The sequence below is a fragment of the Aethalodelphis obliquidens genome, unplaced genomic scaffold, assembly GCF_003676395.1.
Source record: "Aethalodelphis obliquidens isolate GAN/ISIS:26980383/991018 unplaced genomic scaffold, ASM367639v1 scaffold1, whole genome shotgun sequence".
Lineage (NCBI taxonomy): Eukaryota > Metazoa > Chordata > Mammalia > Artiodactyla > Delphinidae > Aethalodelphis > Aethalodelphis obliquidens.
Window position 1 is genome coordinate 83091949 of NW_020837945.1, and position 25367 is coordinate 83117315.

Below are 25367 nucleotides of genomic sequence, written 5' to 3' on the forward strand. Positions count from 1 at the left end.
TACCTCCACCATCTTGTTGGGGAGCCCACACCTCACAGTGTAACACTGAGGGCCTTGGCCAAGCAATGAGGAGGGGGTTAGTGTCCTGGAGCCTCCGTTCCAGGTCCTGGACCTGCCATCCCCAGAATCGGATTGCGGTCTGGCCCTGTGTGCTGTGTGTGTCTCTCCTCCAGGAGCCACATCCCACCCTCAGGAGCCAGAAGGAGGGGAGGAAGTTTGTCAAAGTTCAACACACTTAGAAATGTTGACCAGGCAAGTCTCCCATTAGGGGAATAAATTTCTGTGTCTTAAAGAAAAGGCTTCCAATGCTATATCTGATTTTGAGGAGGCTCTGAGAAACATTCCTACCTAGCCAAGACACCCAGAATGTAGCTGGACCCGAATGAAATGTGGTCCGTGGGTCACAAGACAGAGGACCGACCCATCTTTCTATCCTACGACAATCTCCCAAACCAGAGTCACCGTCACAGCCACTGCCCAATTCCCTGCATTTGTGCAAAAGCCTCTACTAAAACCCTCATGCCTGCCAGCACCACCCACCCCAGCCGTCCCCAGAACACCATCCCCATGTGCCCAAACCACCAAAACCATCTGAGTTAACTCAAAGGCTGCAACGGTGCACTAGGTTATATGTGAGATATTCCAAGGTCCCCACACTGCAGTGGGGGAGAGAAGGGGGTAAAGCAAATGTCTAGACGTGTGTGGAAGGACCACCATGCAGGAGCTCTCATGCAGTGGACACTGGTGTGCTCACACAGAGGAAAGTGAGCAGTGGGACTGGCCTGGGGGGCCACCAGGTCCTTCTGTTAGTAAGTCCACGTTACCTAATGGCACCTTGGGACTCTGAGCAATCGGGTGACACTGTTGGAGAAACCCAAAGAAAGGCCCTTAGGACCTTGTCATATTGTGGAAGAGATGGAGTGGACACCCATGTAGTTAACAGAGCCAAGGCAAGGACCACTGTGGGAGAGGGTTGGGGTGTTTGGAGGTAGTGGATAGAGACCGGCGAGGTTGGCTAGAGAAGCATTTCGAGAAGTGTAGGCTCTTAAGCAACAATTTGAGGAAGAAGGAACATGACATGTTGAAGAGGGGAAGGCAACTTATAAAAAGCGGAAGCCAGCAGTTTTGTGGAAATTGCAGCAGTAACAGTATTTGTACCAGTGTGTACATTATCCACAAGCACTTGCATCTCACATTGTCTCAGCTCATCCTCCCAACAGCCCTGTGAGGGGAGCATCCTTGTCATCACATCCAGGTGAGAGAGGCCTTGAAGATAGATGGAACTTCTAGAGGAGGAGACTTGGGGGAAGGGCCTCCAGGCAGAGGGAACTACATGAGCAAAGGCATAGAGATGGGGAAGGACTGACTGTGTGGATGGAGAGATTAGTGCAGGGTTTCCACATGCAGAGTGAAGTCTGAGAACTATTCCTCAGTTGATGGACCATTCATCATTTTTGGCCGTTATGGATGATGCTGCTATGAACACTTGTGTACACATTGTGGTGTGAACATATATTTTCATTTCTCTTGGGTATACACCTAGGAGTGGAACCGCTGGGTCATGTGCTAATTCTATGATTAACCATTTGAGGAACTGCTAGAGGGTTTCCAAAGCAGCTGCACCATTTTACATTTTCTACAGGATTTCTTGCCCTCCAGCTTCTAATTGGATTTGACCAATGGGAGGCACATTACATTACAGACATCAGAGGGTAGAGCAGAGTGAGGATGGGGTATTTATTTTCTGCAGGATTGCCATAAACCAGCTGCATCTCACTACTGAAGGCCAGAGTTCTTGTCAGTGATCCACCAAGAGTCACTGGTGGGTCTCCACCAAACTAAGGGCTCCAGGCTCCTCTACTGATGTCTCTGTCCCTTGGCTTTTTTAAAAATTGTGGTAAAATATACACAGTATAAAGCTTACCGTTTTAATCTTTTTTTTTTTTTTTTTTTTGGCCACACCGTGCAGCTCGCAGGATCTTAGTTCCCCGACCAGGGATCCAACCTGGGCCCCCTGCAGTGCAAGCAAGGAGTCCTAACCACTGGACCGCCAGGGAATTTCCCACATTTTAATCATTTTTAAGTGTACAGTTGAGTGGCATTAAGTGCGTTCACTTTGTCGTGTAGCCATCACCCTCATCCATCTCCAGAGCTTTTCCATCTATCTGAACTGAAACTCCACACGGGTTAATCGATGCCCCTCTCCTTCTCAGCCTTGAGTGGGCAGGACTCCCCCCGCGTGGCTACCCTGGAGCACTGCACCGTGCCTTGTGGTTCCACTACCTCCTGCCCACACACCTTTGTAAATCTCTCTTAAACTATCTTCAATTTACTCAACTTGAGTGAACCATTTATCTCCCGCCACACCTGGTACAACAACTCTCTGAGGCAGTGCCTAAAATTATCATCACCATTGTACAAATGAGAAAACCAAGGCAGGGGGAGGCTGAATAACTTACCCAAGGTCCTCACCTAGTAAGGGGAGAACTAGGATTTCGACTCAGCAATCTGGCTCCAGGTCAGCTGAGATAAAAGCAAAGGCTACAGAAAGTGACAACTGACAAACACGGGGATCCCGGGCAGGTGAAGAGTTCAAGCTGACCAGAGGCTGGAGCAGGGGTGGGGGTGACTGGGAGGCTGGAGAGGCCTCCAGAGACACTGTTTAGCACCTGGGCAGAGGGGAGCAGGAAAGATGAGCGCAGTCTGCATCATGCTGAGCCAGAATAGCATATCCCAAGGGGAGACACCGCCGCTGCCAGTGGCTGCCCCGTCCCTCGCCGAGCTGACCCAGGCGGTCGGCTGAGACTCGCAGGAAGAGGCCGAGAGGACCTTGACTGGGGTTGAGCTCCATGGGCCAGAGGTGAGGCTGCTCTGGGAATGAAGCTGTCCCAACCTGTCCCAGGCCGGGGCCCTGTGGCCCTGCTGAGTAGCCAGGCCTGGGTGTGACTAGCGTGACCAAGTGGATTTACTCCATTGTGAGAAGACTCCTGGGATTGCCTCCCAACGTGACACTGCCTGATTGTGCTGGGATAACAGCGGAGGTCAGAAGGCGCTGGAGAGGAGGGTGGCCGGACAGAGCTAAAGAGAAGGCTGGAGCGCACTGGCAGCCCAGGGCTGGAGGCAAAGGGGTGAGGGACGTGCAGGCCCAAGATGTTCTCCCTGCTCAGCGGGCTGGCTTTGCTGGCTGTCTCCTTCCTGCTCTTGAAACTTGGCACCATCTACTGGGAAAGGAGCCCCGTTCCTCCTGGTCCTTTCCCCTTCCCCATCCTTGGAAACCTATGGCAACTAAGCTTTCAGCTGCACCCAGAGACACTTCTCCAGGTAGGGAATCCGTCCTGAGTTGGAGGCCCTCCGGAGAGGGGGGCACATGGACCCTCCCCCTCAGCCCAGGGACACTAGAAGCAAGGAACTGGGCTCAGACACGCCTGGGGAGGTGAATCCTGCACCTGCCACTCACTTGCTCTATGACCTCAAGCCTCAGTTTTCTCATCTGTCAAATGCAGGGTTGTTGGGGGATTGCAAACATTGAATGTAAAAACTTTGCACAGGGACGTCCCTGGCGGTCCAGTGGCTAAGGCTCCACGCTCCCAATGCAGGGGGCGTGGGTTCAATCCCTGGTCAGGGAACTAGATCCCACATGCGGCAACTAAGAGTTCACATGCCACAACTGAGACCTGGAGCAACCAAATAAATAAGTAAATAAATATTTAAAAAAAAAAAAAAAAAACTTTGCACAGAGGTCACCCAAGAGGTTTCTGCGGCAGAGCTCCACTGCCAATGTAATGAGGTGGAGAACACTCTTTAACAGGACTCTGCTCCAGGAGAGCACTGTTTGTGGCTGGAAGGAATTTTCTGAAAAACCACTTGAGATGGGAACTGGGGAGAATGGGACCCCCGAGGGCACACTCAGGTAGCACTGCTACACCAAGCCCCCTTCTAGGGTGGGTGGATCCCACCAGTGGGAGGGTTTTGTTGCCCTGAGTGGGGGGTCTGAAATCCGGGCCAGAGCCGACTTATTGCTGAGAACTGGAGGAGACAATTCCCCTCCCCATGACAATGCTCAGCTGTCATCAATGTTGACTAAGTATTTTATAAAATTCTGGTTGAAGATTCTAGATGACCACGATCCCCAGGCTCCTCATGTAGTAGGAAAAGCACTGCACTGAGAGTCGGGACACCTGGGTATGACCCCTGGTCTTTTGCTTTCTTTTTTGGCCTCCATTTTCTTTCTTTGTTTTTCTTTTTCTTTTTTTGGCCACACCGTGAAGCCTACGGGATCTTCATTCCCCGACCAGGGATTGAACCCACGCCCCTGGCAGTGAGAGTGTCAAGTCCTAACCACTGGACCGCCAGGGAATTCCCTGGCCTCCATTTTCATAAACTAGAGATTATGATACCTACCTCGCACACTTATACTGAAAGTGCACTCAAGTAATATATGTAAAGGCCACACTGGACACTGAGCCCTGAAGAAAGTATAGTTATAATTGACTATTATCTGTAAAATGGGTAGAGCATACCCACCTCCCAGGATCCTTGGGGTCCAAACCAGACGCCGTATGTGTAAGTGCTGGGCCCTGACTATTCTAGGTGCTCAGGGAGCCTGTGATGTGACCCCAGCTGGCACTAGTGCTGGCTGTGGGAACCCAGGGTTTGGCTTGTCTGACGAATGGGGTGGCGGGTGCTCTGAGAAGGTGCACCCGAGGTAAGTGTTGGGTGCGAGAAGGTGGAGATTCATGCCAAGAGGAAGGTTCCCGGGAATGGGGCCAGCTGAGCTTTCTCTGCAGCCCTGGGACCCTGTCTCTCCGCATCTGGCCCAGGCTCACGGCAACGTGTTCACCACGTGGGTGGGCCCGACGCCCGTGGTGGTGCTGAGTGGCTTCTGGGTGGTGAAGGAAGCCCTGGTCTCCAACTCGGAGCAGTTCTCAGGCCGGCCCCTCACCCCGCTCTTCCGGGACGTGTTTGGAGAAAGAGGCAAGGCTACCCTCTCTGCTGGGAACGGGGTGGCTGGATGGTGACTGCACCCAGGAGTCCCCTGGGGTGACCCAGAACTGTTAACAGGGAGGAATCTGCCAGGAGGACTCGGGTCTCCTCAAACACCGCTGTGCGAGGGGAGGGGGCAGCATGGGAAGGAACCAGCTCTGGAGGGTCAAAAAGACCTGAGTCAAGTCTCCGCTGTGCCCCTGCCAGCTGTGTGACCGGGCGAGGCAGCCTCCCTCTCCGTCCCTCAGTGTGCCCATCTGTTAGATGGGGATAGTGGCTGCTCTCGCCTCCTCGGGATGTGGGGGAGATTAAGTGAGCCCTACAGCCAAGAGTGCCCAGGACAGCGCCTGGCTCAGCAAATGCCCTTCCCCCCGCCTCCTCCCCTCCAGGCTCCGTCCTCCCTTCCCTTCTTTATCTCCTCCTCCATTTCTTGTAGGGACTCTTAAAGGCAAAATCAGATTGGCAGCTTGGGAGGAGGGCATAGCTGAGCTCACCTTGATGGTACCAGGCCCACGGACCACATGACCGCCAAATGCCCCTCGGTCAGAACACCAGCCGCGAGCTGATTGGGAAGGCTGCCCAGGGGTCTGCTCTCCCTGCCTGAGTGAGAGCCAGGTGGCCCTGGCCTGGGAGGCTGGGATGGGCTGCTGACTGTCCCCCAACCTGGGCCCAGGGGTCATCTGCAGCAATGGGCACACGTGGAGGCAGCAGAGACGCTTCTGCCTGGCAACGCTTCGGGAGCTAGGCCTAGGCAAGCTGGCACTGGAGCTGCAGTTGCAGGGAGAGGCGGCAGAGCTGGCAGAGGGCTTCCACCAGGAGCAGGGTAAGGAGCGGCTGGGGCAAGACCACCCTAATCCCTCCACAACAAACAAGCACACTCCTGCAAGGAGGCTGAGCCCTCGGGTGTGTGTGTGTGTGTGTGTGTGTAAAGGGGTGGACCCTTTGCGGGTCCAGTAGGGGATTTGTGCTACATCAATAAATCAGGAGTTTCTGTAAGGTGGGCAAGTGGGCAGACAGAGGCCCAGGAACGTCCAGTCCATTGAGAAGCCTGAAGCCCTTCTCTACAGATGGGGAAATGTCCTCCCTCAACATCTTGAGCCTTTTATACCACAGACCCTTTGCACATGCTGTTCCCCCTCTGGAATGTCCTAATCCACTCCCCTTTCCTCCCTGTGAGAAACCACTGCTCCTTTCAGACCTGGCTGACATCACCTGCCTAAGAAGCCCTCCCCAAATCCCAGGCACAGCTGGTCCCTGCATCCTTTGTTCCCAGCTGGGACATACCTGCCCCACGTTCTAGTGTGTTTAAATGGGTCTGTCTCCCACACCTCTCCCTGCAAACCCAGCGCCTGTCACCAAGCCTGGCTCATAGAAGTTGCTCCGTAAGCATTTGCTGAGTGAATGACTGAAGACTGGGAATGAATGAGTGATGCAATGAGTGACCTTATACAGACTGGATGAACACTCAGGGCAGTGCTCTTTTTGCCTCCTCGCCCTGAGCCCTGCCTCTCTGTTCTCAGGTAGACCCTTCGACCCTCGGGTACACATTGTCACGTCCACGGCCAGAGTCATTGGGACCCTCGTGTTTGGCTGCCGCTTCCTCTTGGAGGATCCCTTCTTCCAGGAACTGATTCAAGCCATCGACTTTGGCCTGGCCTTTGTCAGCACCATTTGGTGCAGGGTAAGCTGGCCCTCGGGGAGGCAGGTGTGCCGACCATTGGACAGCTGGGGGCCCAGGGTAGGCAGGGGCCTCAGCCAGGGCATAGCAGGGAGGGTGTCAGGTAGGCAGGAGGAAGGCCATGGGGCCTGATTCTGGGTTCCTCAGGCAGCCTCTGCTCAGCAAAATGACGATTCACAGCATCAAAGTTCCTTTATTGTGGTTGAGCATGGAAGTGTGGGCAGGGAGTAAGAGACAGGTTAAACCCCCTTAAATACAGCTGTCTGGGCCTGCAACATCCTAGCTGAGCCCTGGGTCCAGTCTCTGCTACTACTGCCTTCATTACTGTCTAGATTACTTTGGGAGTGTGGAGAGTTTCCAGATGACGAGCGGTCCTGGGATGCCCATGTCAGAGGTTCCAGACCACTTTGGTGCCCCCAGCACCATTCTGAGCTGCCCTGGCTCAGGGTCAGCACCTGAGCAGCCCCTGGGCAGGCCTCTTCCCCCACAGCTGTATGATCGGTTCCCCTGGGCCTTCCACCGCCTCCCAGGCCCCCACCAGGAGATGTTTAGGTACCAGAAGGCTGTGCGAAGCTATATCTGCCGGGAGATCAGCAGACACAAACTCAGGACACCTGAGGCCCCCAAGGAGTTCATCAGCTGCTACCTGGCCCAGATCACTAAGGTGGGCCTGAAACAGCTGCAGACGGAGGGAGGGAGGGACGGAGGGGGCTGCCTTCCCGGCTGCATCTCATTTCAAGGCCACGGCCTCAGTTCCTCATCCTGACCTCAGTTTTTCAGAACACGCTGAAGCAGCAGCCGTTTGGGTTTTTCCCTCCCTATCTTTACCCAGGCCGGCGCTGGCTCCTGCAGACATGGGTAGGGTGGGAAGCAGGGGACCTGGCTGATGTCAGGGCAGTTTTCCCCTCAAAAGTCAGTGCAGTCCTGGGACTCAGGCCCTTCTGACCCCAGAGGAGTTCTGGTCCCACAAGTTTAGGGACAGGCCAGGCCTCAGTCAGGGAGATGCCAGGGCTCTGTGAGAGGAGAGCTTCAGACTCAGAGCTGCTCTCCCCACCACTCATCCCCCACCCACCAGGCCACGGACGACCCTGTCTCTACATTCAATGAAGAAAACCTGATCCAGGTAGTGGTCGACCTGTTTCTGGGAGGCACCGACACCACGGCCACTACCCTGTGCTGGGCACTCATCTACGTGGTCCAGCATGGAGCCATCCGGGGTAAGGGGGCCATGGTTACACCCTGCTGACTGCCCCATGCCCATTACCCCTGCTGTGGGCTTCTGGGCTGAAGGAACCTGTCCCCATCACTGTCTTTGGTCTGTGGCCCCAGGGGTGGGTCCTGCTCTCACTGCTGTGGTGTAGGAGGTGTTCATGGCTTTGAATCAGATGGAGGGGCTGGGGGGTGGGGACTTCTAGTCCCACCCTGCTACTGACTGAGTGATCCTGGGTAAGTAATTCAACCACTTAGGAACAGTGTGAAATGAGGCAACATTATTTCACCCATTCAGTAATGATCCAGCACCTACTAAGTGCCAGGCCCTGTGTCAATGTCCACCAAGATCACAAAGGAAAGAAAGGCGGCTAGAGTTCTCTCAGGGACAAACTGGCCATGACCTGAGTTCAGATCCTGGTTCCACTAGTTTTGTGGCCTTCAGAAAAGTACCGGTCCTGTCACAGCCTCAGTTTTCTTGTCTGTAAAGTGGAGACAACAGTTCCTACCCCATAGGACTCTTTGTATATAGAACACTTGGCACACAGTGGGTGCTGAAATCTGGGTCCTAGCCCTTCCCTCAAGTTCCCCTCGGAGGAGCAAGTCCTGCAAAATCTTGTTCACAAGCTCTGCCTCAGAGAGGGACTGCCACTGTTGGGACCAGGGGTGGCTGAGTGGGGTAGGGCAACCTAGGGGCGATGAACCTTGGCGACTGTCTCTGGGTGGGGACGAGGACGGTAGGGCGTGGTGGGGAGGTCGGGCTGCAGCCCTTCCCGGGACCCACGCAGAGCCGCCTGCAGAGAGGGTGCAGCGGGAACTGGATGCAGTGCTGGGCACCTCCCAGGCCATCCGCTACTAGGACCGCGAGCTACTGCCCTACACCCGCACCGTCCGTGAGGTGCAGCGCCTCAGCCGCGTCGTGACCACAGATGCCGTGCGCCAGTGCGTGACCTCCACCCATGTGCACGGCCACCCCGTGCCCAAGGTAGGTGGCCCCAGTGTGACCTCATGCTCGATCCAGTGCCTGCAGAAAGCACCCTTCGCTGGGCTGCCTGCCCAGCACAGCCACCTGCTACAGCTTCTGCCTGTCTGCCAACTCAGTCAATCATGCATCCATCCATCCCTTCATCTCTATCCATGGCATTCCGGATGGAGAGTTATGATTGCGAAAGAATACACTCAATTAGGGATATTTTTAAATGTTCTGTGTTGTTCAGAAGTAACCCCTGCAGACATTTTAATGCACCTCTTTCCAGTCTTTTTTGTCCACATATATTTTACGTAGCTGTGATTATGCTGAATGTATAACTCTGAATCCTTCATTTCACTTAACATATCATTCTGATTCTTCTACATTACTGGTTCCCAAACTTCTAGGTACACCAGAATCACATGCAGGGCTTGCTAAAATGTATGTTGCTGGGAGCCATTCCCAGAATATTGGGGGTGAGGCCTGAGAATCTGCCTTTCTGACAGGTTCCCAAGTGGTGTGGATGTGTTGGGCCCCGGGACCACATTTTGAAAACCACTGTTCCACGTCACTCTAAATGGCTGCATAATGTTCCACCAGATGGATGTTTTCTAATTCTTAACCCTTATTGGTGAACTTTTAGCCTATTTGCCATTTATGTGCCTTAGGCTTGGTCTGCATTTTGTGTTATATCCTTAGAACTGATTTCTAGTAGAAACGCCTTTCTCATTTCTTTCATTTTATAACTAGGTTAAGAGAACAAGTACTGAATAAGGAGAGATAGAGGAATAAAGTTAAATCAAACTGTTTAGGTCAAGAACAGCCACTGTATATGTACATAAAACTTGAGTCTGAGCTTCCCTGGATCAAGTCAAAAAAGGAAATCCCGATTAGGTATGACTCGCATTATGTCATAAAAGGAGGCATGCCTGAATCAGGAAAACTGGCTTATCACCCTTCAAGAAGTTATTATGAAGATCATCAATCAGAATACCTTTTTGAGGGCCCGTGGACGATGTATTGGGTGGTGCCTTCAGTAGGAGTTTAAAGACACAGAAATATTCTTTCATATGGTAGCTTCTTCTTATCTTCAACCCTTTTTTTTTTTTTTTTTTTTTTTTTTGCGGTACCCGGGCCTCTCCCCGCTGTGGCCTCTCCCGTTGTGGAGCACAGGCTCCGGATGCGCAGGCTCAGCGGCCATGGCTCACGGGCCCAGCTGCCCTACGGCATGTGGGATCTTCCCGGACCAGGGCACGAACCCGCATCCCCTGCATCGGCAGGCGGACTCCCAACCCCTGCGCCACCAGGGAAGCCCTCTTCAACCCATTTTAAACGATGAAAGTTTAACATGAACACATTTCTGCATGGAGTTAAAAAATAGATTTCAGGTTTGTAGCTCTCTGGTGATTCAGCTTGAAACAGGTTTCTGTGCAGGTTTCTGACATGAACTGGATCATAACATCATAATTCCTGCTCTTTTCCAAGCCTTACTGTGTGCTAAGGGCTTTGAGTCCACTACAGCACTCAGTCCTCACAATGACTGACTGTCATGCAGATCCTAGATAAGAGATATTTATTGAATCAGTTGTCTATCTCTCTTGCTATGTAATAAATTACCCCCAAACTTAGCAACTTACAAAAACAGCACTTCTGTGGGCTGGGGATCTGGGTTTCTGTGGGTCAGGGATGTAGGTGCAGCTTAGCTGGATGCCTCTGATTCAAGGTCTCTCATGATGTTATGATGAAGTTGTTGGCTGGGGCTGCAGTCTTATCTGAAGGCTCCATGGGGAGGTTCCACTGTCAGAGCACTTGCATTGCTTTCTTCAGGATTCAGTTTCTCCTGGGCTGTTGGCTGGAGGCCACCCTCAGTTCCTTAACATTGGGCCTCTACATAGGGCAGCTCAAAACATAGCGGCTGACCTTCACTAGAGAGAGCAAGTGAGAAGACAGAAGCTACAGTCTTTTTGTATCCTAATCTCAGATGTGGTATCCCATCACTTTTGCCATATTCTATTTGCTAGAAGTGAGTCACTAGAGCCAGCCCACCGTCAAGGGGAGATGGTTGTACGGGGAGTGAATGCCAGGCATCATGAATCATTTTGGGAGTGGGGTGTCATTTTAAAGGAAATGTAGCACAGGTGTGTAGGTGGCAAGGTTGCCATTTTAATGAAGATGAAACAGAGTCACTCATCTTGGTGCCCTATGCACAGAGGTGCGCTGTGTTAAGACTTTCCTCAGAAAGGGACTTTGGCTCAGCACTGATGCTCCAGCCTGTCCCTGGAGGAAGCCTCAATGGTACAAGGTGGTACACCGTGAAAACAATGGGGATAGAAGGTATGGGGGCCCAATTTTTTCCATCATGAGAATCTTTGTTCAACTTTTACAACCATGGTTCAGGGAAGACTTGACAGGAAGGGCCCTGCCAGGATGTGATTATTAAATTCTTATTAATTTGATCAGACTTGAGATTCCTGACTCCATGCATTTTTTTCTTCATAATAACCCTGTCCTTTAGATGCTGTTGCTACTGTTAATCTTTTTTTTTTTTAACAGATAGCTTAAGAGAGCTCAAGTAACTGCCGCAAACACACAGTTAGTAAGGTACTTAACTGAGTTTCGAATTCATGTCCCTCTGATTCCAAATATTTTGCTCTACCATACTCCCTGCCGTTCATATTGCTCTAGAAATGCCTCTTTAGGAAGTTAAGTGAATCAGCATGTTGGAAGGAGGTGTTTTGCATTGTCTATTGGTCTGCCAGATTGGCTAATACTGAACAGTCCTTGACAGTATTTGGCCATCAAGTTCAGAGGTTAGACAAATGTCTCCTTAATTGTGAGGATAGGACCATGTCATCAACTCATTTTGCTGTTATCCTGGTAGAAGCCCCCAGGCCCTGGTTGTCCAAGAGTTGTTCCAAGGTCAAGTTAAAAAGGAGGGAACTAAGGTTCAGCTCTGCTTCATGTCGTTTGGGATTAGAAATTTCCTTATTAATAGCCCATTCCTGCCAATTTGATTCTAGGAGGTGTTCTGTGATAAGAGCTCCAGGGAGCCATTAACAGCCTGGAATCAATACTGAGCTTTTCCAACTTGGGCGAGAGATGTCTCCTGAAAGTAGAATCAAAGCTTGACAGTAGATCAGTAAATGTTACAGATATTCCTAAACGGTTCAGTCGAGTGACAGCGACAACAGCAATGGTCCCTAATACAGAGGTGGCGCTTCAAGCCTGTCTCTCTTCAGACATTCTATTTGGTTGTAAGCTCCAAGCTGCCATTTACTGGGAAGAAGTTGGGATAGAATCCCCAGGAGGTATCCAGCAGGCAGATGGCTCTATAATTTGTAGGAGAAGGAGGGTTGCCCATGTTGTGTGCTGGGTAGGCTATGGTCTGAGCCTGTCCCACAAATTAATATAAGTTAATCACTTTGCAAGGAGTCCAGAACATTACCCAGAACAGGATAGAAATAATTCTGGAGGGAAAAGAGCATCTTGCCAGGAGCCTCTGCATCTGAAGGTGATTATTAAGAACTGTTGTAATGCAGAGGTTACTTCATCCCTGGTAGTGAAAATGGAGGGAAATTCCCAGGACTATAACTAAGAAACAAACAGCTCACTCAGGCAGCAGCGAGAACACGTGCTTCCCAATCCCTCTGATTAAAGCCACGGAGTAAAGAGGTCTGGGTGCCTGTCAGTCTGGATGGCTAAGGTCAGGCCCCTCCCTTAAGGCTTCAGTAGAGCAACTAAAAAACAAAAAAAAAAAAGAAGAAGAAGAAGAAAAAAGAAAAGTGCCTTCTGAAAGTATTTACATTGTCTGAACTTCTGCATTCTTCACCGGCTTCTCTTTGGTGTGCAGGCTTCAAACTGCTGAGTTTTTAATTTCAAGATGCCTTTGTCAAAACTGAGAATCTCGTGGCCAGTTAGTTCTCTAGTCCCCACAGGGGTGACCAGTTTAATTCTCTGGTGTTGGTTAATGAGCCACAGGCTATGAGGCCTTCCTCAGAGCACCTGGAGCTGCACCTCCCAGGTCCCGGGTCCATAGCCAACCCCATCCTGGTTCCACTTTGGCTTCCTGGTCAGCCCAGGGCCCACGTGATAAGGAGCTGAAGTCACCAACAGGAGCATTTGGCTCCTTTCTTCTCCCATCTGTTCAGTCTGATTCTCTTTCCAGTTACTCACTTCTTTGAGGTAGAGTGAGGGCTCGGGTTAGGTTAGGGTTAGAGGTCACTCTCTCCTCTCCCTAATCCTAAGGATTGAAGTTTTCTGTCTCTTCTTGTATCTGCCTTGTTACTCAGTCTTTCTTTCACTTTGTTTGTCTGCCATTCCATTTCTCCTCTCTCTCTCTCTCTTTCACACACACACACACACACACACACACCACCAGTATTCATTGCCCTGTGCAGAACTTGGTCCCCTCCGTTCATGCCCAATAGCCACTGGCCCTCTTCCTAGGAGGCAGAAGCTGAGTCTCTAGCCTGGGCCAGGAGTCTTTAGGATGGAGGTGGGTGCCCCTTAGCCGGGAGAGCATAATGCCCAACAACTTCACTGATGTGAAGGCCTGTCTGCTGAATCTCTTTGAGGCCCCCTGGTCCCAGGCAACTCTCCTCTGCACACCGAGTGTTCTCTGAGCTCATATCAGCCCAGCATCAGGGCTGGGTGCTGGGCCAGCTGAGCTCCCTGAGCCATACCAGCTCCTCTCTGGAGGGCACCATCATCTTGTCCAACCTGGCCTCTGTGCTCTATGACCCTGAGTGTTGGGAGACCCCCAACAATTCAACCCTGGCCACTTCCTGGACAAGGATGGAAACTTCCTGGTCAGTGAGGCCTTCCTGCCATTCTCTGCAGGTACTGGACACAGCACTGGGTCATGGGTGGTGGGTGTGACAGGACAGGCACAGGGACAGCTGCCACCCTCTGACCTTTCCTTCACACAGGGCATCGGTGTGCCTAGGGGACCAGCTGGCTTGGATGGAGCTCTTCCTGATGTTTGCCACCCTCCTCAGGACCTTTTGGTTCCAACTGCCAGAGGGGAGCCCAGGGCTCAGGCGGGAGTACGTCTTTGGGGGCACTCGGCAGCCCCGGCCCCAGAAGATCTGTGCCGTGCCCCATCTGAACTGCCCCAACCCAGGTCCTGGAGAGGAGGGCGTGTAGCCAATGCCAGGGCGCGGGGGCGGTCTGGAGACTTGTCCCCCACAAAGACCTTCCTTAGTCTCTTTCGGCTCCTGAAAAGTTGAAGAAGGACAGAGGTTCACCAACTCAGCTGCCTGTGGTTCCCCCTAACACAGGCTCTGGTGAGTGACGTTGGAGAGTAGACGTATTAAGGACTCTACAAAGGTGGCTCAGTTTGGGTAATTCAGTTCTTAGGATTTTACAAGGTTGGTTAAGAGGTTTGGCCTTGAATCACTTCACAAGATTAATCTGGGGACTCAAGCCTCACAAGGTGGCAGCTAAAGAGGTTCAGAGGGAGAGGCATTTGAGAAAAACTATAAATACAGTAGTGCATCCAAGTATTATCCATGCTGGCCCCTGATAGTCCAAAACTGGGAGGCTTATTTTCTGTCCTCTCCTGCCCTCTACTGACTGGATGCGAGAAGTGCAGGTCCCTGCCAACACGGGACAGGGAAAGATCTTCCCGACTCTCTGTATCAGGCAAAGCCAGCAAATTAGGATGCCCCAAGGTTTGAAACACCGTGTCTCCAGACAAGTCTTGCTTATTAAAAAAGAATAACTTGTATTAAGAAAATTCAAATCAAAATGAGATACCACTACACACCTATTTGAATTGCTGAAAACAAAGCCCTGAGCCCAAGTACTGGAATTCTCACACAGTGCTGATGGGAATGTAAAATGGTACAACCACACTGGAAAACAGTTTGGGAATTCCTGGTACAATTAACATTATACCATACAACCCAGCTGTCTCACTCCTGGTATTTAACTAAAAAAGATGAAACTATATGTTCACAACAAACCATACTATCTGAATTCCATTTTCTGTGATATTTGAAAAGACAAAACTATAGGACATAAAACATAACTGGTGGCAAGGTCTAGGAGTAGGGTTCTGGGTTGACTATAAAGGGACACAAGGGAACTTTCTGGGATGATGGAAATGTTCTGTGTCTTGATTGTGGTGATGGTTACACACCTGTATGTGTTTGTCAAAAATCATTGAACTGTTACTTAAAAAGGTGAATGTTATTGTGTATAAATCATATCTCAGTAAATCTGACTTCTAAGAAAGAAATGTCTTACCTTTCTCCTTTGATTTATTTAAAAGATGTACCTATGAATTGTAAACAACTAGAACAAAGCACAGATGTAGAAAACAAACTTATGGTTACCAGGGGATAAGGGCAGGGGAAGGGATAAATTGGGAGATTGGGATTGACATATACACAGTACTATATATAAAATAGATAACTAATAAGAACCTGCTGTATAGCACAGGGAACTCTACTCAGTACTTTGTAATGGCCTATATGGGAAAAGAATCTTAAAAAAAAAGATATATGTGTATGTATAACTGATTCGCTTTCCTATACACCTGAAACTAACACAACATTGTAAATCAACTATACTCCAATAAAAATTAAAACAAACAAACAAACAAAGGGTGTCACTCATCATCCCCTTATACAAAGGGTTAAGTTGCAACCCACTTACCAGTGGTAGTGTAGTCACCCATGACAATGCACTCTGAGGGGAATTCAGGATGGAAAAAACAGGTTGAAGCTTCTGTATTTTGGGTATAAAGGCCCCTTGATAGTTAAGATGCTTACCTCAGGAAGAATTTCAATGACCCCCAGATTCTTGCATTTTCCTATGCATAGATAGATAAGCACTAAAATCATTAACTTTGTGATTAGCAGTAACCTTTTTAATGCTTAACTACATGTATTTTCCACCAAAAAATTCATATACATACTGGCCCCTCCCCTCCCTCTTTGGAGCAGTTCCTCAGGGCTCTCTGAGAGGCTGTCTCCCGAGCTACAGTCCTCAGTACAGTCCCTGAATAAAACTGAAACTCACTGCTCCCGCTCTTAAGTTGTGTGTTTTTTCAGTGGACAGAATGAACCAACAGTTCTAATTAGTAGGACATCAGTCATCACTGTGATGAAATAAAATTCATATTTTATGGCAAGACAAGAACAAATTTAAACAAAAGTTTTCTTTGCCGGTTTGGGCCTCCTCCCTCCCCTTAAGTGTGTGTCGTGCATCTGCATTAACCAGACCTCCTTAGGAGATAACCTTCCTTCTTAATCTCGTAAGGGGCCATGATGACACATGACCCACTATTCGCTTTATACGTACAGATCTGGATTGTGTAAATTGTCAATAATGCGTCATTTGATGTATATTTGTCTCAAAATGTACATAACTGTGCTTTGACCTCTAATGGGTGGAACAGTCCTTAGAGCTTTCTGAAAGACTGTCTCCCAGGTTAGAATCCTCAGGTTGGTTCCAGTAAAATTTTCCATTTCTTTCTTAGATCGACTATTAATTTTTTCATCCACAACTGCTACACTGAGCTGGGAAAATTCCAGCCAGAAATGAGGAAACTTGTATTAGTTAGCCTCTGGCCTTTTTGCAAGCAAATGTACGGTTCTTCTAGGCTTTTTTTTTCTTCTTTTTTTAAATTGAAGTATCGTTGACATACAATGTTTCAGGTGTACAGCAAAATGATTCAGTTATATATGTGTGTGTGTATATATATATACATATATTCTTTTTTAGATTCTCTTGTAAAAAGGTTATCACATTATAGGTTCTCACAAGATATTGAATATAGTTCCCTGTGCTATACAGTAGGTCCTTGTTGTTTATCTACTTTATATATAGTTGTGTATATATGTTAATCCCAAACTCCTAATTTATCCCTTCCTCCCCCTTTCCCCTTTGGTAACCATGAGTTTGTTTTCTATATCTGTGAGTCTATTTCCATTTTGTAAATAAGTTCATTTGTATCATTTTTTTAGATTCCACATGTTAGTGATATCATATATTTGTCTTTATCTGACTTCGCTTAGTATGATAATCTCTAGGTCCATCCATGTTGCTGCAAATGGCAATATTTCATTCGTTTTTATGGCTGAGTAATATTCTCTTATAGGCTTTTAGAAATCTTGAAGCTTTCTCACAGACACCTCATTTTCTGTGTGGAACCATACCCAGGGCCTGGGGAGTCCAGAGTGGGGCCCTCTGGGCAAGCAGGGTCCCAGAAAGCAGCAGAAAGTCTAGGGTTCTCTTGCCTGGGTGATCCCCTCCCAGGGCTGGCAGCCTCTGGTGACCCAGGCAGGCTCTAGTGTGGAGAAAATAAAGTGGGCCCTGATGCAACTACTTCTTGCCTCACTCTCCTAATCCTCTGTCAATTCTCTCCCTGTTAGAGCCCCTGTGGTATAATAAGAAATGCATCTGGTCTCTGTCCCTTGTTCCTGGCACAAAGCTCCTCAAACCCTTGGAATTTCCCAAGCAACAGGAGTGCCTATAGCCTGTTGGTCAGAGGCACGGGTGATACCCTGAATTTGTGACTGACATCACAATTGGGGAATGGGAGCAGTCCTGCGGGACTTAGCCCATAACCTGTGGAATCTCCAGGTAGATCATGTCAGAATTGCTTTGTGGTGTGAAAAACATGCATTGGAGCCACTATCTCAAGCTTGCAGCACCCTCTAACACCCACCCCCACCCCCATCCAGCCTCCTGTCTTTGAGCCTGCCTGTCCCCCTGCATGTTATTCCTTTCAAAGGCCAACTTTTCCAGGAAGCTTTCTTTCACATGGGCTTCGACCCGGGTTGAAATATCAGTTTTGCTATCAATAAAACTCTTGTGTGCCTCTATTTCCTCATCTGTCAAATGGAATGATAATAGGAGTTCTCCCTTAGGACTGTGTGAATGCCAATGTTCAGCATAGAGCCTGGTACATGATAAGTGCTCAGCTGATGTTGATGGAGATCTCTTTCCCCCATGCACACACACACATAAGCACTACATCTTCATTTATGGCCCTAAAATGAAAATGATGATGAGAGGCGCCCTTCCCCTGTGGATGGGCTTCCACTTCAGTTTCTAATAGCTCACGATGATAGCTGCTATATGTTTATTTTGTTGTTGTTTTTGTTTTTTTAAATGGGCTTCTATCTTACAGGATGCAGTACAAGCTTTGAATCAGAGGACAGTGTTGTGATATATCTCATAAGCCCAAGAGTCCAGAGGTTGTAGTGGGTAGAAAAGAAAAGTCTCCTGTTATTACACCTAGTAAACTGCTCCAATAGCTTTTTTTTTTTTTTTTTAAATTTTTAAATTTAATTAATTTACTTTTTTAAACAGGTTTTATTAGTCATCAATTTTATACACTTCAGCGTATACATGTCAATCCCAATCGCCCAACTCATCACACCACCACCACCACCCCCCGCCACTTTCCCCCCTTGGTGTCCATACGTTTGTTCTCTACATCTGTGTCTCTATTTCTGCCCTGCAAACCAGTTCATCTTTACCATTTTTCTAGGTTCCACATATATGTGTTAATATACGATATTTGTTTTTCTCTTTCTGACTTACTTCACTCTGTATGACAGTCTCTAAATCCATCCATGTCTCTACAAATGACCCAACTTCGTTCAATTTTATAGCTGAGTAGCATTCCATTGTATATATGTACCACGTCTTCTTTACCCATTTGCCTGTCAATGGGCATTTAGGTTGCTTCCATGACCTGGCTATTGTAAATAGTGCTGCAATGAACATTGGGGTGCATGTGTCTTTTTGAATTATGATTTTCTCTGGGTATATGCCCAGTAGTGGGATTGCTGGGTCATATGGTAGTTCTATTTTTAGTTTTTTAAGGAACCTCCATCTGTTCTCCATATTGGCTGTATCAATTTACATTCCCACCAACAGTGCAAGAGGCTTCCCTTTTCTCAACACCCTCTCCAGCATTTGTTTGTAGATTTTCTGATGATGCCCATTCTAACTGGTGTGAGGTGATACTTCATTGTAGTTTTGATTTGCATTTCTCTAATAATTAGTGATGTTGAGCAGCTTTTCATGTGCTTCTTGGCCATCTGTGTGTCTTCTTTGGAGAAATGTCTATTTAGGTCTTCTGCCCATTTTTAGATTGGGTTGTTTGTTTTTTTTAATATTGACCTGCAAGAGCTGTTTATATATTTTGGAGATTAATCCTTTGTCCATTGATTCGTTTGCAAATATTTTCTCCCATTCTGAGGGTTGTCTTTTCATCTTGTTTGTAGTTTCCTTTGCTGTGCAAAAGCTTTTAAGTGTCATTAGGTCCCATTTGTTTATTTTTGGTTTTATTTCCATTACTCTAGGAGGTGGATCAAAAAAGATCTTGCTGTGATTTATGTCAAAGAGTGTTCTTCCTATGCTTTCCTCTGAGATTTTTATAGTGTCCAATCTTACATTTAGGTCTCTGAGCCATTTTGAGTTTGTTTTTGTGTATGGTGTTAGGGAGTGTTCTAATTTCATTCTTTTACATGTAGTTTTCCAGTTTTCCCAGCACCACTTATTGAAAAGGCTGTCTTTTCTCCATTGTATATTCTTGCCACCTTTGTCATAGATTAGTTGACCATAGGTGCATGGGTTTATCTCTGGGCTTTCTATCCTGTTCCATTGATCTATATTTCTGTTTTTGTGCCAGTACCATATTGTCTTGATTACTGTAGCTTTGTAGTATAGTCTGAAGTCAAGGGGCCTGATTCCTCCAGCTCTGTTTTTTTCCCTCCAGACTGCTTTGGCTATTCGGGGTCTTTTGTGTCTCCATACAAATTTTAAGATTTTTTGTTCTAGTTCTGTAAAAAATGCCATCGGTAATTTGATAGGGATTGCATTGAATCTGTAGATTGCTTTGGGTAGTAGAGTCATTTTCACAATGTTGATTCTTCCAATCCAAGAACATGGTATATCTCTCCATCTGTTTGTATCATCTTTAATTTCTTTCATCAGTGCCTTATAGTTTTCTGTATACAGGTCTTTTGTCTCCCTAGGTAGGTTTATTCCTAGGTATTTTATTCTTTTTGTTGCAGTGGTAAATGGATTTCTCTTTCAGATTTTTCATCATTAGTGTATAGGAATGCAAGAGATTTCTGTGCATTAATTTTGTATCCTGCAACTTTACCAAATTCATTGATTAGCTCTAGTAGTTTTCTGGTGGCAACTTTAGGATTCTCATCTGCAAACAGTGACAGCTTTACTTCTTCTCTTCTGATATGTATTCCTTTTATTTCTTTTTCTTCTCTGATTCCGTGGCTAGGACTTCCAAAACTATGTTGAATAACAGTGGTGAGAGTGGACATCCTTGTCTTGTTCCTGATCTTAGAGGAAATGCTTTCAGTTTTTCACCATTGAGAATGATGTTTGCTGTGGGTTTGTCGTATATGGCCTTTATTACGCTGAGGTAGCTTCCCTTTGTGCCCATTTTCTGGAGAGTTTTTATCATAAATGGGTATTGAATTTTGTCAAAAGCTTTCTCTGCATCTATTGAGATGATCATATGGTTTTTCTTCTTCAATTTGTTACTATGGTGTATCACATTGACTGATTTGCATACATTGAAGAATCCTTGCATCCCTGGGATAAATCCCACTTGATCATGGTGTATGATCCTTTTAATGTGTTGTTGGATTCTGTTTGCTAGTATTTTGTTGAGGATTTTTGCATCTATATTCATGAGTGATATTGGTCTGTAATTTTCTTTTTTTGTAGTATCTTTATCTGGTTTTGGTATCAGGGTGATCGTGGCCTCATAGAATGAGTTTGAGAGTGTTCCTTCCTCTGCGATTTTTTGGAAGAGTTTGAGAAGATGGGTGTTACCTCTTCTCTAAATGTTTGATAGAATTCGCCTGTAAAGACATCTGGTCCTGGACTTTCGTTTTTTGGAAGACTTTTAATCACAGTTTCAATTTCATTACTTGTGATTGGTCTGTTCATATTTTCTATTTCTTCCTGGTTCAGTCTTGGAAGGTTATACCTTTCTAAGAATTTGTCCATTTCTTCCAGGTTGTCCATTTTATTGGCATAGAGTTGGTTGTAGTAGTCTCTTAGGATGCTTTATATTTCTGCAGTGTCTGTTGTAACTTCTCCTTTTTCACTTCTAATTTTATTGATTTGAGTCCTCTCCCTCTTTTTCTTGATGAGTCTGACTAATGGTTTATCAATTTTGTTTATCTTCTCAAAGAACCAGCTTTTAGTTTTATTGATCTTTGCTATTGTTTTCTTTGTTTCTATTTCATTTATTTCTGCTCTGATCTATATGATTTCTTTCCTTCTGCTAACTTTGGCTTTTGTTTATTCTTCTTTCTCTAATTCCTTTAGGTGTAAAGTTAGATTGTTTACTTGAGATTTTTTTGTTTCTTGAGATAGGCTTGTATTGCTATAAACTTCCTTCTTAGAACTGCTTTTGCTGCATCCTATAGGTTTTGGATCATCGTGTTTTTGTTGTAATTTGTCTCTAGGTAGTTTTTGATTTCCTCTTTGATTTCTTCAGTGATCTCTTGGTTATTTAGTAATGTATTGTTTAGCCTCCATGTGTTTGTGTTTTTTTCCCTGTAATTTATTTCTAATCTCATAGCATTATGGTCAGAAAAGATGCTTGATATGATTTCAGTTTTCTTAAATTTACTGAGGTTTGATTTGTGACCCAAGATGTGATCTATCCTGGAGAATGTTCCGTGTGCACTTGAGAAGAAAGTGTAATCTGCTGTTTTGCGATGGAATGTCCTATAAATATCAATTAAATCTATCTGGTCTATTGTGTCATTTAAAGCTTGTGTTTCCTTATTAATTTTCTGTTTGGATGATCTGTCCATTGGTGTAAGTGAGGTGTTAAAGTCCCCCACTATTATTGTGTTACTGTCGATTTCCTCTTTTATAGCTGTTAGCAGTTGCCTTATGTATTGAGGTGCTCTTATGTTAGGTGCATAAATATTTATAATTGTTATATCTTCTTCTTGGATTGATCCCTTGATCATTATGTAGTGTCCTTCCTTGTCTCTTGTAACATTCTTTATTTTATTTATTTATTTATTATTATTATTTTTTTTGCAGTACGAGGGCCTCTCACTGCTGTGGCCTCTCCCGTTGTGGAGCACAGGCTCCGGACGTGCAGGCTCAGCAGCCATGGCTCACGGGCCCAGCTGCTCCGCGGCATGTGGGATCTTCCCAGACCGGGGCACGAACCCATGTCCCCTGCATCAGCAGGCGGACTCTCAACCACTGCACCACCAGGGAAGCCCTATGGGTTTGTTTTTGTAGTTCCTTTTCTTCTCTTGTGTTTCTCACTTAGAGACTTTCCTTTAGCATTTGTTGTAGGGCTGGTTTGGTGGTGGTGAATTTTCTTAGCTTTTGCCTGTCTGTAAAGCTTTGGATTTCTCCGTTGAATCTGAATGAGCTGCTTGCCGGGTAGAGTAATCTTGGTTGTAGGTTCTTCCCTTTCATCACTTTAAATATATCATGCCACTCCCTTCTGGTTTGTAGAGTGTCTGCTGAGAAATCAGCTGTTAACCTTATGGGAGTTCCCTTGTATGTTATAACAAATTGTTGCTTTCAATAATTTTTTCAATAATTTTTCTTTGTCTTTAATTTTTGTCAGTTTGATTACTATGTGTCTCAGCGTGTTTCTCCTTGGGTTTATCCTGCCTGGGACTCTCTGTGCTTCCTGGACTTGGGTGGCTATTTCCTTTCCCATGTTAGGGAAGTTTTCGACTATAATCTCTTCAAATATTTTCTCGGGTCCTTTCTCTCTCTCTTCTCCTTCTGGGACCCCTATAATGCGAATGTTGTTGCATTTAGTGTTGTCCCAGAGGTCTCTTAGGCTGTCTTAATTTCTTTTCATTCTTTTTTCTTTATTCTGTTCCATGGCAGTGAATTCCACCATTCTGTCTTCCAGGTCACTAATCCGTTCTGCCTCAGTTATTCTGCTATTGCGTCCTTCTAGTGTATTTTTCATTTCAGTTATTGTTCATCTCTGTTTGTTTGTTCTTTAATTCTTCTAGGTCTTTGTTAAACATTTCTTGCATCTTCTCAATCTTTGCCTCCATTCTTTTTCTGATGTCCTGTATCATCTTCACTATCATTATTCTGAATTCTTTTTCTGGAAGGTTGTCTATCTCCACTTCATTTAGTTGTTTTTCTGGGGTTTTATCTTGTTCCTTCTTCTGGTACATAGCTCTTTGCCTTTTCCTCTTGTCTATCTTTCTGTGAATGTGGTTTTTGTTCCACAGGCTGCAGGATTGTAGTTCTTGCTTCTGCTGTCTCGCTACTATATGTTGAGTTTCAACAATGTGCACCTGGCCACCTGACACATACAAAGTCATTTAATCATCAAAATGACAAGGTAGAAGTTATCTGAATTCATAGAAATGAGTCAAAGTGTCAGATTATCAATAGCCTCAGTTTTCTCACCTACAAAGTGGAGATAATAATGCTAACTCATTTGGTTGATATTAAGATTAAATTAAATATGACAATGTATGCAAAATACCCATCACAGTACCTGGTACATACTAAGTGCACAATAAATGGCAAATAATAATAAATACTCCTGTGCCTGGATTATAGTCAGCACACCTCCATAGATCCTTTCCACTCATCCTGACTCCTGGCTGTCCCCTGAGGACCCTGCTTCTGCCTCAGACTTTGAGTTGAGGCTGCTTGTTCTTCCTCTGTCAGTTCAGGTTCTCACCAGAAATAGCAGCCTCGCTCAAAGCAATGAGGAGAGCTTAAATAACAGAACACAGAGGCCAACCCGTGTGGATCAAGGAGGAAGAGAGTGGATGGAGTAAGTGCCTTTCTCCTCCCATGCTCCAATCTCCTGTTGGTGCCTGCAATTGGCTGAGTCCAGCTGAAAGCCAGAGGGCAGGGGAGCCCATTGATCTGGTCCATAAAGGTTAGTCTTGAGGGGCCTGGAGCAGGATACAAGAGTGATCTGGAGGAGCAAGAAGAGAACATCCAGCACATCCCCACCTCAGAATCCTTGGGTTCTGGAGGTGGACCACATCCTCCTCATGCCCTAATGATTCTTTCAGATCACTTGTCCACAGATCACCTGGAGCTTGTATTTATCCTCTGTTGACACTCTGTCCTCTATTTCTAGCCGTTCATCAGCACTATTAATCTTCTGGTCACTGCTTCTCTTTCACTGAAGCCTCAGGATTCCTCTCCAAGTCCTGCTGTCATCCTGGTGACGCCAAGTTAATGTGAGTAGCCCAGTCAACATCCAGGACTCTCAGTTTCTAGGCTGCCTCATCTTTAGTGACTTCCAGCTTCCTTCCTCTTTAGCCATCAACCGTATGACCACACCCAAATTCTTGTTAGCAGCTAGAGAAGCTCCCCCTAGAAAATGACAAATTCACATATCCCTATCAAGAACTGTGAGGGCTCTGAACAAGTTAGCCTGACACAGTTTTATGGATGCTGGTAGAAAACACAGAATCTTGGGTCAAAGATGAAGTACAACTTATTAGAGCAATAGCATTAGCCAGAATATCAACATTTTTCTGTTGATTCCCTGGGTTCCAATTCCCACGGGACAATGCAATGAAGGCTAAATGACACCTGCACACTGAGTGGCTTGCATTATAGGAGAGGAATGCTGAGTTTAGGGAACTGGAAACTTCTATAATGGGCAGTAAGCATGCCCTTGCTCTGTCAAGTGATACTAATCTCTATCTTCCAAGGTGTTATGGACCGAATTGTGACCCCCCTAAAATTTGTATTTCGAGGCTCTAATCCCCAGTGTGATGGTATTTGGAGATGGGGACTTTGGGAGATAATTAGGTGTAGATGAGGTCATGAGGTAGGGCCTCCATGATGGGATTAGTGCCCTTAAAAGAAGAGACACCAGGGAGCTTGCTGTCTCTCTCTGCCACGTGAAGGCAAAGCAGTAAGTCAGCCATCTGCAACCAGGAAGAGAACTCTCACCAGAACTTGACCACGCTAGTGCCTTGATCTCAAATTTCCAGCCTCCAGAACTGTGTGAGAGAAGTTTCTGTTGTTTAACCCACCCAGACTATTGTATTTTCTTATGGCAGCCCAAGTAGACTAAGATGCAAGGCTATAAGCAAATATACCCCTTTGCTCTGGAAGAAAATGCCTTTATCTCAAGGTTGTTTGCTTGCTTACCACTTTTGTTCGGCTGAGTAAATTTGAAGATCTCAATTAGATCTTCATTTAATGATTCATGAATTGGACAGTATCCCATCTTAGCACTTAGAAAGGAGCTCTCAGGACCTGTCCGAAATGGAAGCTTATTATAGGCAGAAGGGGGAGGAAAAAGAAAGCTTCTAGCAAAAGAGTGGATTGTTTCAGGCAAGGTCACCTTCATTTGGGGGAAGCTGTGGGTCTATCAGGCAGATTACCCGACTAGTGCTGACCAGGTAATTCCATATTGACTGGTTAAAGGACACATTCCTGGGAGAGGCTGAAAATGCAATTAGGTTACGTATTAAGTCTTGTTTTCCTGATGTGGGGCTTAGCACAGGTGACTCCATTTTGGCCTTGTTGTTTCTTTCTTAA

The 25367-nt window shown here is 46.6% G+C and overlaps 1 protein-coding gene across 1 annotated transcript; it reads left to right on the plus strand.

Moving 5' to 3' along the window:
* The first annotated feature begins 4760 nt into the window (after positions 1-4760).
* LOC113628561 (cytochrome P450 2J2-like) lies at positions 4761-13985 on the plus strand. Its single transcript, XM_027122361.1, has 9 exons — positions 4761-4974; positions 5657-5806; positions 6504-6664; positions 7152-7325; positions 7737-7892; positions 8730-8855; positions 9509-9513; positions 13430-13648; positions 13769-13985. Exons 1-9 carry the CDS (start codon positions 4761-4763, stop codon positions 13983-13985), a joined length of 1422 nt encoding a protein of 473 aa, XP_026978162.1.
* Positions 13986-25367: the final 11382 nt, after the last annotated feature.

What these genes read in the sequence shown, in the direction of transcription:
- LOC113628561 (XM_027122361.1), top strand. Translation starts at nt 4,761, where the DNA reads ATGGGGCCAGCTGAGCTTTCTCTGCAGCCCTGGGACCCTGTCTCTCCG. An exon ending in GGACGTGTTTGGAGAAAGAG is followed by an intron (nt 4,975 to 5,656) that starts GCAAGGCTACCC and finishes ACCTGGGCCCAG; the next exon opens with GGGTCATCTGCAGCAATGGG. An exon ending in ACAAGGATGGAAACTTCCTG is followed by an intron (nt 13,649 to 13,768) that starts GTCAGTGAGGCC and finishes TCCTTCACACAG; the next exon opens with GGCATCGGTGTGCCTAGGGG.